At 39.3% G+C, this 11,953-nt stretch overlaps 1 protein-coding gene across 1 annotated transcript; it reads right to left on the bottom strand.

Moving 5' to 3' along the window:
• Positions 1-2,197: 2,197 nt before the first annotated feature.
• On the bottom strand, positions 2,198-7,435 carry LOC114941055 (uncharacterized). The gene is made up of 2 exons (XM_029315897.1): positions 5,059-7,435; positions 2,198-4,941 (listed from the first exon to the last, which is right to left on the bottom strand). Exons 1-2 carry the CDS (start codon positions 7,433-7,435, stop codon positions 2,198-2,200), a joined length of 5,121 nt encoding a protein of 1,706 aa, XP_029171730.1.
• Positions 7,436-11,953: the final 4,518 nt, after the last annotated feature.

Here is an 11,953-nt window from a genome sequence, read left to right as displayed (position 1 = left end):
TGTCATCCCATCGGTTTTCTATTGCTATTTTAATTAATTCCCAAGGGGTGTTAGTAAAAAGTGAAGTCACGTCCAACGAAATCATAACATGGCTGTCGTCGATGTTTCTATCTTTAATAATCTCCACAAAGGACCAACTATTCTTGACATGAGATCGAGGTTTATTGACTGCATTTTGTAGTATCTCACTCAAAAAGGATGCTATGTTGTAAATAGGACTTCCTACAGTTGAAATTATGACGCGGAGAGGGTAACCTACCTTATGAATCTTTGGTAAACCATACGCACGAGGCAAATTACCATTCGTACACCTCAATTGTCTGTATGTGTTATCGTCTATTAATTTATTATCCAACCAAGATTTTAATAAATTAGCGACCCTCGTGCTCAGTGACTTCAGCGGAGTCCTATTAAGTGATCTATACGTAGAATCGTCTTTCAATAAAAAATTCATTTTCTCAACGTAGTCTGTCCGGTCCATCAATACAGTAACCTGACCTTTATCAGCTTTAGTTGCAAAAATATTTTTGTTAGATTTCAAAAATTTTGAGCAATCGGAGTATCTATTACAAATGTAATTATCGATGTAACATACATGTTTTTGTTTACTCAAAAACTTGTGTACCGAACTCGCTATCGAAAATCTCAAATTATCCAGGTTGTCACTGGGAAACTTTCTATGATTGACTTCAATATTCTTTGTTTTCTAATGCAGAGATTTTCCTATCATCTTTATTACTTCTACAAATGGGTACGCCAAACTTATCACCCAAACTGAGAAACCTCATCACCGAATCCGGAACGCGACAATTGCTGATATTCACAATCCATTTGCGGTAATCTATTTTTATCAATGGATTCCGAACCCCATAATACTTGAGACAAATGTGTTCAAATTTGCTTCTTAGAAACGTTGTATTTCAAATAATTATTTATAATAAATTATCGCCAGTCTGGTCGACTTTAAACGTTGAGGAGTGGTTTTTTATTAAAAAATTAATTGTCTCAATCTGTATGTTTTCCTCTTAATGAAATTGAAATTTTATGATATTTAGTTGTTGGGATTTCTCATAATCGATTTATGCGACTAGGTTTGATTGCAATTTCATTATATTGAATGTTGCTAAGCAATTAATAAATAAAAAAAGATGAGTGACGAGTTGTTACTAATTTTCATTAGTAGCAACCAGACGTTTTCACAAGTAACATCGCAATATCGAAGAAGAAAGAATTATTAGAAATAATGCAGGAAGATCTTAGAAAAGAAGTAGAAGAATTAGTCGGGATGGAAATTTTAACTTCAAATGAAGTTTTAGATAATATTCAAGTTTTCGATTCAACTGTGTGAGTATTAAATTTTGATTTAATTATTTCTAATTAAAAACATGTTTTTATGTAATTCTTATCATTTTTTACGTATAAAAAAGATTAAATTATAAAGAAAATTGTGTGGTTTTAATCGTTTACTGAACGATCGGTGGGCAAGGAATGTTCAGGAATATTAACGATAGCCGGGTTGGTTGTCGAAGGCTCCCTTTAATTTTATTAATTAGGTAATAACTATGGTGTCGTTCCTCTGGTCTGGTAGTCTTTTGCTCGTCCTTCTCTCAACGGGAGCGAGTTAAAATCGCCACAGCGCGAACATCCACAAACTAGGCGGTATTCGGCGGACGCACTTTTCGAAGAATACAGAGCGAAAACTGTTTCGATAGAATTTCACTGACTTGTGCTCGCTTAGACGGCCGAACGCTGACTCTCTCGGAATCGACCGTCGGATCGCAGGAACCCGCCGGTTTTCGGAGAAAAGTAAGGGAAATAACACGAAGTCAGAGCGCGGGCAATGACAAGCCGTGTTTATATATAGTTTTTTGGTTGATCAGCTGTGTGCTCGCTCGCGCAGACAATAGGTCGAGGCGAGCGATAGTCGCAAAACGATTCCAAAACATACCGTCCGCCTCGAATGAACACATTTGAAATGCGCATTATGACGAACAAGAAATGCACTTCGGTTTGCACCAACGACGATAACGTTTACAATCGATTGACAGAGATCCGCTCTATCGATTTGAACAGTCTTATCGTGATTACGCGACCAGTGACAAAGGTATACATAAGAATATAATTGATTAATTTTTAAACAAATTAAACAAAAGCAAACAAACAAAAAACGAGGTATATATAAGAGCAAGTGCTCGCTTTACTTTTTGTCTCCGCCCGCCGAGCCGGATGTCATTGACATCTCTTGATTGATGTCGACGGGAAGATAACAAATTTTGGTGATAGGGCGCTTATATTCTGCGCGGCTCGTTCGGACGGTGACGACTCTCGTCAAGCCGTCGGCTCCGGGATGGCACGCAACAATTCGGCCGAGCTCCCATTGACTCGGGGGAGCTTGCGGATTTCGTAGAAGAACTAACTGACCGATGCGCGCTAATTTTTGCACAATTCGCCATTTTGGGCGTTGTTGGAGGGTGAGCAAGTAATCGTTGCGCCAAGATCTCCAAAAACCTTCGGTGATGCGCTGCGTCATCTGCCAGCGTGACAGTCGATTTTCATGCAGGTCGAGAACGCTGGGTTCGGGAAACGCTGCTAACGGAGCGCCGATTAAAAAATGCCCAGGAGTTAAACCGCGGTAGTCTTCCAGATTCTCGGAGACGGCGGATAACGGTCGAGAATTTAAACACGCTTCGATTTTACAGAGAAGGGTGTTCATTTCTTCGTACGTGAGGGTGTGAGCACCTATACAACGTTTGAGGTGCGTTTTGACGCTACGCACACCGGCCTCCCAGAGACCACCGAAATGTGGGGCGGCCGGGGGAAGGAAATGCCACGATGTTTTTTCGCAAGCGGTCGCCTCAATAAAATTTGGATCGCGGAGGGCGCGACGATGTGCATCGGCTAATTCGCGATCGGCTCCTTGAAAAGTTGTGCCATTATCGCAATACATTCCCTGGGGAAGACCTCGTCTGGACACGAACCGATGATACGCTGCGATAAAGGTTGCGGAAGTATAATCGGTCACGACTTCAAGGTGGATAGCCTTAGTAGAGAGGCATACAAACAGGGCGATGTACGCTTTATGAGACTTATGTCCGCGTCCGGGTGTACTTCGTAACAGAATAGGACCAGCATAATCGACTCCCGTGTGTGAAAACGGTCGCGCCGCGCGATTTACGCGAACCGACGGAAGATCTCCCATGAGTTCATTTGGAATGGTCGCAGCCTCGCGGACACATCGCACACATTTGTGAAGGACTGCGCGGGTACAAGTGCGAGCGCGAAGAATCCAGAATTCGGAACGTAAGGATGCGAGAGTGAGTTGTGAACCGCCGTGTAGCATGCGATGATGGTGATGATCGATGATGAGGAAAAGGAGAGGATGCGACCGAAAGACGATCGGGTACTTCGTCGAATCTGGCAGGCGAGCGTGACGTAGACGTCCGCGGACGCGGATGAGTCCGTCGTCGCTCAGCGAAGGATTGAGAGATGAAAGCGGACTGGATTTGGATCTCTTCGCAGCGAGACAGACTAATTCAGCGGGAAACATAGCTGCCTGTATACATCGGAGCCAGTACGCTTTGGCTGCAGCGATTTCGTCGACGCGCGAACTGCGTTCGAGTGATTGATTTCGCTGTCGCGCGAGATTCCCGAATCGAATTAGATACGAGGTCACGCGAAGCAATTTCGGCCAGGATGAGAAGCGAAAAGCGAGATCCCATAATTCCGGAGGAGCCGGAGAGTCCGCGACGTGTACGTTTCGCTTCTCCAAAAGATCGATGGATGTGATCTCATCTTGTATGAGATTGCCGTTCGGCCAAGAGGTTGGAGGCAAAGACAGCCACGGGGGTCCGTGCCACCATAACGGATGTAGAGCTAGTTCATCCGGAGCAAGACCACGGGACGCGGCATCGGCGGCGTTGTCGTAAGTCGGAACATGGCGCCACGGTATGTCCGGTAAGGTCGTTTGAATGGCCGCGACGCGATTTGCTACGAACGTTTGCCAGCAAGACGGCGATTTACTTAGCCAGGCTAGCGTTATTGTGGAATCCGTCCAACAATGTATTTCGATGTTCGGCAGTTGAAGCGTCGTTCGAACGAACTGCACGAGGCGCGAAAGAAGATGTGCAGCGGCTAACTCGAGACGCGGAACGCTTAATGTTTTGAGAGGGGCGACCTTGGACTTCGCGGCGAGCAAGAAAACGTCGACCGATCCGTCGATGTTAATGTTACGGAGGTAGACTACCGCCGCATAGGCTTTCGTAGAGGCGTCTGAGAAACCGTGTAACTCCGTTTTCAAGGTATGAGAGCCGTATCGCGTCCAGCGCGCGATTTCGAGTTGATGAAGGCACGATAATTGCGAATAATAACGTTCCCAGTCGGTTGCGTAATCGCCGGGATTGTCGTCGTCCCAATCGCATTTTAATTGCCACAATGTTTGCAGAAATATTTTTGCGGTAATCACGACGGGGGTGATCCAACCAAGCGGATCAAATAGTCTGGCGATGGTCGATAAGATCTCGCGTTTCGTTTTCGAGATATGTGTCGGGAGGGAAACTTTAACCCTAAAGACATCGCGACACGGGTCCCACGTGAGACCTAGCACGCTCAATCGCTCATCATCATATAGCTCCTTTGAGCAGGCAAGACCGTGATCGGACGGATCAATATCCGATAGGAGATCTTCGCAATTGCTCGCCCATTTTCTCAAGCGAAAACCGCCCTTTTCTAATAAAGCGACAAGTTGGTCGCGAGTCTGGCGCGCGAGAATTTTATCGTCGGCGCCGAACACGCTGTCGTCGACGTAAAGTTGCGAAAGGAGAACCGGAACCGCGAGCGGAAATGAGGCGCCTTCATCTTGCGTTAACTGTCGCACAACACGGAGAGCGAGGTAAGGAGCGGAAGCGGTGCCGTAGGTAACTGTGAGTAGTTGATACTCATCGACTGGTTGTTCCGGAGACTCTCGTCACAGAATCCTCTGGTAGTCAACATCGCGTTGGTCGACTAGAATTTGCCGATACATCTTTGCGATGTCGGCAGTGTAGACATAGCGATGCTGACGCCATCGCATTAGCACCGTGGCGAGATCGAGCTGGAGCTTAGGCCCGACCATCAAGTGATCGTTTAAGGATGTGCCGTCCGAGGTTCGACACGACGCGTTGAAAACGACGCGTAAGCGCGTCGTGGCACTGCTGTCTCGTACGACAGCATGATGCGGAATATAATAGCGGTGGAATGCATTCCCACGGCAATTATCCGTTGGCGCGATGGTCATATGGCCGAGTTGACGATACTCGGTAAGAAATTCGCGATAGGCGGAAGCCGTTTCCGGCTGACGAAGGAAACGCCGTTCGAGGCGTTGAAGGCTGGCGAAGGCGACGGCGCGCGATTCGCCTAACGAGAATGCGGTGTGACCTTTAAAGGGTAACCGAACGACGTAACGCCCTTGAGGCGTGCGGTAGTGAGTGGACGAAAAATGTGCCTCACATTCGAAATCTTCGGGATTTGGAAAAGATGAGAGGGGAATATCCTCAATTTCCCAAAATTTACGGAGAATGGAATCGAGAGATTCAAAGACGATTCCATGATGCACCTGCACAGATGCGCGTGGATTAGTGGAGATGGGAGTGACGGGTCCGGAGAGGATCCAGCCAAGAGTGGTTTTTTGAGCCGTAGGCTCGTTAACGGATCCCTTTCGAATACCGTCGAAGAGGATCAGGCCATACAGGTCGGCGCCGATAATGACGTCGATCGGATCGCGACTCATGAGATCTCCGTCGGCTAAACGCAATCCGGATATATGCGACCAGCGACACGCGGAATTTGTACGATTTGGCGTATATTTTGTTAAGCAGTGGAGAACGAGAGCGGTCGTCGAGTACGCGGGTTCATCGCCGAACGCAGGAGTTACGATGACGGTAACTGCGTGATGCGATACGGATTGTTTATCGCCGATGCCGGCAATCCGAACGGCTTGCTTGACGCGCGGTAACCGTAAGCATTGGGCGATTGATTCGGTGATAAGCGTGACTGCGGAACCTTGATCAATCAATGCGCGAACAGTAACTACTCGTCCTTGTGGCGAATGCACGCGAACGCGGGCAGTTGCGAGGAGAATCGCGGCCTGCGGTGACACCATGTTTGTGGAAAGATGCGTTGTGACGTCGCTATTAATCGAGTCGCTCGACGTCGTCGCGACCGCGGATTCGACGGTATCTCCTTGATTGGCGGATGTGTCAAAATGCAAGAGCGAGTGGTGCTTTTTCTGACAATGTTTGCATGTGCGCGGGCTCGTGCATTCCCTCACAACGTGCTTCGCGCTGAAGCAATTGATACACCGTCGGTTGAGACGGATTAACTCGAATCGTTCGGACGGTGTTTTGCTAGCGAAGGTCGAGCACTGGTATAATAAATGTTTGGCTTTACAGACAGGGCACGTGACGTTCGCGGGAACGCCGGAATTGGAGGCGAGTACGTGGCGTTTCGCCGGTTTATTCGATTCGGATGCTTTCTCTTTCGGATTCGCGGGAGCGATCGCGTCGAATGCGCGAATTCGAGTATCGATAAATTGCGTAAGATCTTTAAAGCGAGGATACTCGCTTGTTTCGCCAAGCTTTATCTCCCACGCCTCCCGAGTTGATTTATCGAGTTTCTGCGAAACGAGGAAGACCAATAGATCATCCCAGTGCTCGACCGGACGCCCGAGATTCTTTAACGCATGTATCGCAGCGTTGGTCTGATCACAAAGGTACCGAAGGTCTTTGGAGTTTTTACTCGGAACCGCGGGTAAATCAACTAATGTTTGCAAATGCCCGGTAATTAAGCGTCGCTTATTTTCGTAACGTGAAATTAAGAGGTTCCACGCTACGACGTAATTCGCGTCCGTAATCGCGAGGTGGCTCAACGCCTTACTAGCTTCACCCTTTACACACGAACAAAGATAATGCAACCGATCGACATTTGACAGCGAGGTATCGTTAGCGATTAACGAGGTGAATCGGTCGCGGAAATTTTCCCATTTGTCAAAGCCTCCCTCGAACGTCGGTAAGTGTAGCTTTGGCAAATGTGACGACTGGCGAGAGAATTCGGAAGGGTTGCTTACGTCCAAGGCTGTTGACTGATGCCGCGGTCCCGGTTCGAAGGCCTCGAGAATTTCTGCCATGTAGTCGGATGTTTCGTTGAAGACGTCCTCGCAGGCGAAGAACTGCTGCTCCTTGAAGTAAGGCAGCTGCTGCTTCTGGGTATCACTGGCCAGACGAGTGATTTTCGAATGGAGTTCCTGGCACTTCGAAAAGATGACCTTCAGGTTGGCGAGGCGCTCCTTGGTAGCGGCACGAGTTATCCGTGCTTGACCAAGTTTCTTGAAATTTGGCAGAACTCGTGCGACAGAGTACATCAGCTGTGTCTGATCGCTGATTATCTCCTCCACGTTCGACATGATGCCGGCAGATCGTCAATGCTTGGTTTCGTCTTGCCACCGATCCGGCTCGAAGGACCAAAAATTATGTGTGGTTTTAATTGTTTACTGAACGATCGGTGGGCAAGGAATGTTCAGGAATATTAACGATAGCCGGGTTGGTTGTCGAAGGCTCCCTTTAATTTTATTAATTAGGTAATAACTATGGTGTCGTTCCTCTGGTCTGGTAGTCTTTCGCTCGTCCTTCTCTCAACGGGAGCGAGTTAAAATCGCCACAGCGCGAACATCCACAAACTAGGCGGTATTCGGCGGACGCAATTTTCGAAGAATACAGAGCGAAAACTGTTTCGATAGAATTTCACTGACTTGTGGTCGCTTAGACGGCCGAACGCTGACTCTCTCGGAATCGACCGTCGGATCGCAGGAACCCGCCGGTTTTCGGAGAAAAGTAAGGGAAATAACACGAAGTCAGAGCGCGGGCAATGACAAGCCGTGTTTATATATAGTTTTTTGGTTGATCAGCTGTGTGCTCGCTCGCGCAGACAATAGGTCGAGGCGAGCGATAGTCGCAAAACGATTCCAAAACAGAAATCATTATTATATGAAATATTTTACAATTTATTTTACAATTAATATACAGAGACAGAAATAGTTTATGATAATTAACTGTTTGATTTATGTTTAAATTGTTAATTATTTATATCGCTTCATTTTTAGAATTGTACTGTTAAGGATTGTTTAACATATGAAATATTTCAACAGATAATTATTTTAATATTTTTATGCATTTTAACATTTTTATACAAAACAGAGCTTGGCACAATTTGCATATATTGATTGATTTTTGAGAGTCACCGTTACCGCCTTCCTTTTACGTCTTAACGTCTTAGCAACGAACTGTTTAACAGCCTAACTAAGCACGTGGCGCTCTGTCTCAGGTACGCATCTCTAACACGATGTGATTCTGTATCTCCCGTGACTGCCAAATATCAATGTTTTTAAATGCGATCTTTAAAATCTTTCTTTTTAAATAGTTAAATCAGTAACAAAATTTTAATTCTTAATTAATAATTACATTTACGATATAATAATCCTAAAATATTAAATTATATGCAATAGATTAAAAATATCTTGAGGATACGGGAGATATGAAATCACGTTGTGTTACATAAATGCGTCGTACCTGAGACAGAACGCTGCGTGCTTAGTTACAGCTGTTAGATGATTTGTTGTTAAAACGTCAAGATGTAAGAGGTAGGCAGTAATTTTCAAAAATCGGTCGAAATATGCAAATTATATCAAATTCTGTTGTAGAATAATAAAAAGACAAAAAAATAAAATTTCAAAATACAAATTGTTTCAAATTCTTTTGTCTTTTACTTGATTTTATATTTTGTTAATATTTTTATTGTTTTTATTATTAATTTAATATTAATATATTTTGCATTGTAAATTGCATTTTATAATGTTATGTAAAAAACTCTTTTCTATTGTAATTTTTTATTGTAAATTTTATATTTTTTATATTTTATTGTTATTTGCGCGTGTGTGCTACATTTTCTTACATGTATTTCATTACTTTTTTACAACTTATATTCTAAAATATTCTTATATATATACTTTTAAATTTAATTATTCTAAAATTTAATTATTTGATTTTATAAAAAATTATATTCTTATATCATGATAATATATGCAATAATTACAATAAATGTGAGATATTAAAATCAATGATGGAATAATATAAATATAAAATAAAATACGCGAGACGTTTCGACACTAACTTGTGTCTGATTTTTCAGTCGCTTTTTTCTTCAATTTCTAATGTAGTGTTTTTTTCCATTCGAATTTCTTTCTTTTTTTATTGTCCATGAGTTAAAATGTGTTTTGATGTGGTCGTTTATATATAAAATCAAATAGTTTAATTTCTAATAATTAAATTTAAAAGAATATTTTATAATTTAATTTAATTTAAAATTTAATTGAAACATAATTTCTATGGTTTTATTAAAAGACAGTTTGGCATTTGTTTGAGTTGAATCTGGGGAAATTCTCCATTTTTCATACTTTCTAAAAAGTATACGTTACATACATATATAATATATAAATATAATTTATTTTTTTAATATATATTTTTCTATTAAAAAATATATAAAAATACTGGAAGAGTGTTAAATAATTATTTACATATTATATAATATGTAAAATTTTTTATTTTTATTTTTTAATTTTTAAAATTTTTTACTACTTTAATTTCTCTTTACTTTCTTTATACTTTTTAATTTCTTTATTTTTGTAGTGAGGTAGTAGGCTTTGTAGACGGTATTGAAGCCACACGTTTTGTTGGCGACATGAAACAATATAAAGTTTTTAAATTTTATATTAATAATGGCGAAGGGAGGTGAGTACAAGTTGTCGTGTGGAATGACGATATTACACCCGTAGAACCACATGTAAAATTAAACCACGTGAATATTTGTTTTCGCTTTTTGCAATTTTTTTATGATTATATGTTAATACCTTTATTCTTTTTCGAAATTATACATATATATTTTATTTTTATATATAATAACTGTGTAATAATATATTTACAGTTGATCCACCGTACTTTTCAGTACAAAGTCTAAAAGACATTAAGAAATTAGAAGAGCGAATGTCTTTGACTACTATAATAAATGTTAATCGCACGTTAAAGAAAAAGAAATTTGAAGAAAATTCATCACAACAGGTAAAAATTATATCATCATTAAAAGTAATAAGTGTAATCGGTGTGTGTGTACAAGGTGAGTCAAAAGTATGTTTAAAAAATTTGTGTATTCTTGCATAAAAAGGAACAAGCTCACAAATTTTGAAAACAATATTTTTGATTCACCTTATATCTGCGTAGAGAAAAACAGAGAGTGCAAACTTCTCCATTTGTTTACATAAACAGCTTCAGTAAGCAACCACTACGAAGTAGCAAATAAATGTATAAAAAATGTTTAAAACTCATTTTAAAAGCTATTTAAAAAATGTTAAAATAATTGGTTAAGTCCTTTTTATTCATTAAAAAAAGTTTACTTTTATATGTTAATGTATTATAAATATTAATTTAATGTTTATTAAATATTTTATATATTTTTATATTTTTTAAAAATATTAATAAATTTTTATATTTTTTAAAAATATTAATAAAATAAATATGTAATAAACGTTAAATAAACATTTATTTTATTAATATTTTAATAATAAAATATTAAATATTTAGGTCCTCTTAAATATAAGGTTCTCGGGTTCGATTCCCGATTCAGCCACTTTCGGATCTATATTTTTTTCGCATTTATTTTTTTAAGGGGGGTCAGAGGGGGTTCAATGGAATTAAATCTCAAAGATGAGATTATTCCATATATTTAAGTCTTGGCAGTGACCAAGTAAAAAATTCGTGCCTTGTGCATATAATTATTTATTTCCGATGAAAAATTAATTTTCTTCGGAATACACGCTGCAACATCCGCATTCGGCTCTTACAGCCTTTCTATCATATGTATTATATTTAATATTGAGAGTCTGATAAAAATGTCTTAATTAAATATTTAATAAATGTTAAATAAATATTTATATTGAATTAACATTAAGGTAAACGTTTTTTTAAAATGTGACTTATATAAAAAGGGACTTAACCAATTATTTTAACATTTTAAAAATATCTTTGAAATGAGTTTTTAACATTTTTTATATATTTGTTTCTTACTTGGGTATGCTTACAATAGAATTCAGATTGGACCATTTAATTTGATATGTATATTATAGTCTATCTCTTTTAGTTTAAAAAATAAAAGAGAATGGCTATTTTTGGTGGAACATCCTATATACATATACAAGATGTTTCAAGGAATGATCAATATTCTATGGTTATATTCTAGAACATGATTGTATGAATTATTTTAACCAAAAAAATTTATACAAACATCTTATTTTGGACGGTTTTAAAGATACAATGTGTTCAATTTTAAAGATCAAACACATTTATTAATTTAGGCGAAATAAATACTATGAAACAATAATTAATTAATTAATTAATTAATTTTTTTAATTTAATTTTTGTCGTTTTCTGTTACTATCCGAATACAAATGTAAACATTAGGTCACATTTAATAAGTTTTACGTTAATTTGAAATTTTTTGTTTCTGGTGTAATTAAAATGTTTTATGTTTACACTCATGCCAAATTTATTGTTAATTAATTTAAATTATTGTTTACTAATTAATATTAATTTAAATTAATTATTTAAAATTCTAAGCTTAAAATTTAATGTAATTGTTTTATAAAATTTGCTTTTATTAAGTTAAAAAAATGTATTTGTTCTTAAGACTGAACACGTTGTTTTATAACCACGTTCACAAATAAAACACATGTTTATATAAACTTTATTGCTTAAAATAAGGTATACAATCTCATATTTCTATACTTTAGAATGCTAATCATTCTTCCTGAAACACTTTGTATATAATATATAATATAATTATATACATAATACTATATATAAAATTGCATATATAT

Source organism: Nylanderia fulva, unplaced genomic scaffold (assembly GCF_048542155.1).
Source record: "Nylanderia fulva isolate GAGA-0341 unplaced genomic scaffold, ASM4854215v1 Scaffold107, whole genome shotgun sequence".
Classification (NCBI taxonomy): Eukaryota; Metazoa; Arthropoda; class Insecta; order Hymenoptera; family Formicidae; genus Nylanderia; species Nylanderia fulva.
The sequence above is the reverse complement of the archived record's forward strand: the minus strand, read 5'-3'. Positions and strand labels throughout refer to the sequence as shown.

Bases quoted from the DNA above. Each gene is read 5' to 3' on its own strand.
- LOC114941055 (XM_029315897.1), bottom strand. From the start codon at position 7,435: ATGTCGAACGTGGAGGAGATAATCAGCGATCAGACACAGCTGATGTAC. The intron at 4,942-5,058 runs GTCAGCATCGCT...CGGAACAACCAG, and splicing joins CACGGTGCTAATGCGATGGC to TCGATGAGTATCAACTACTC.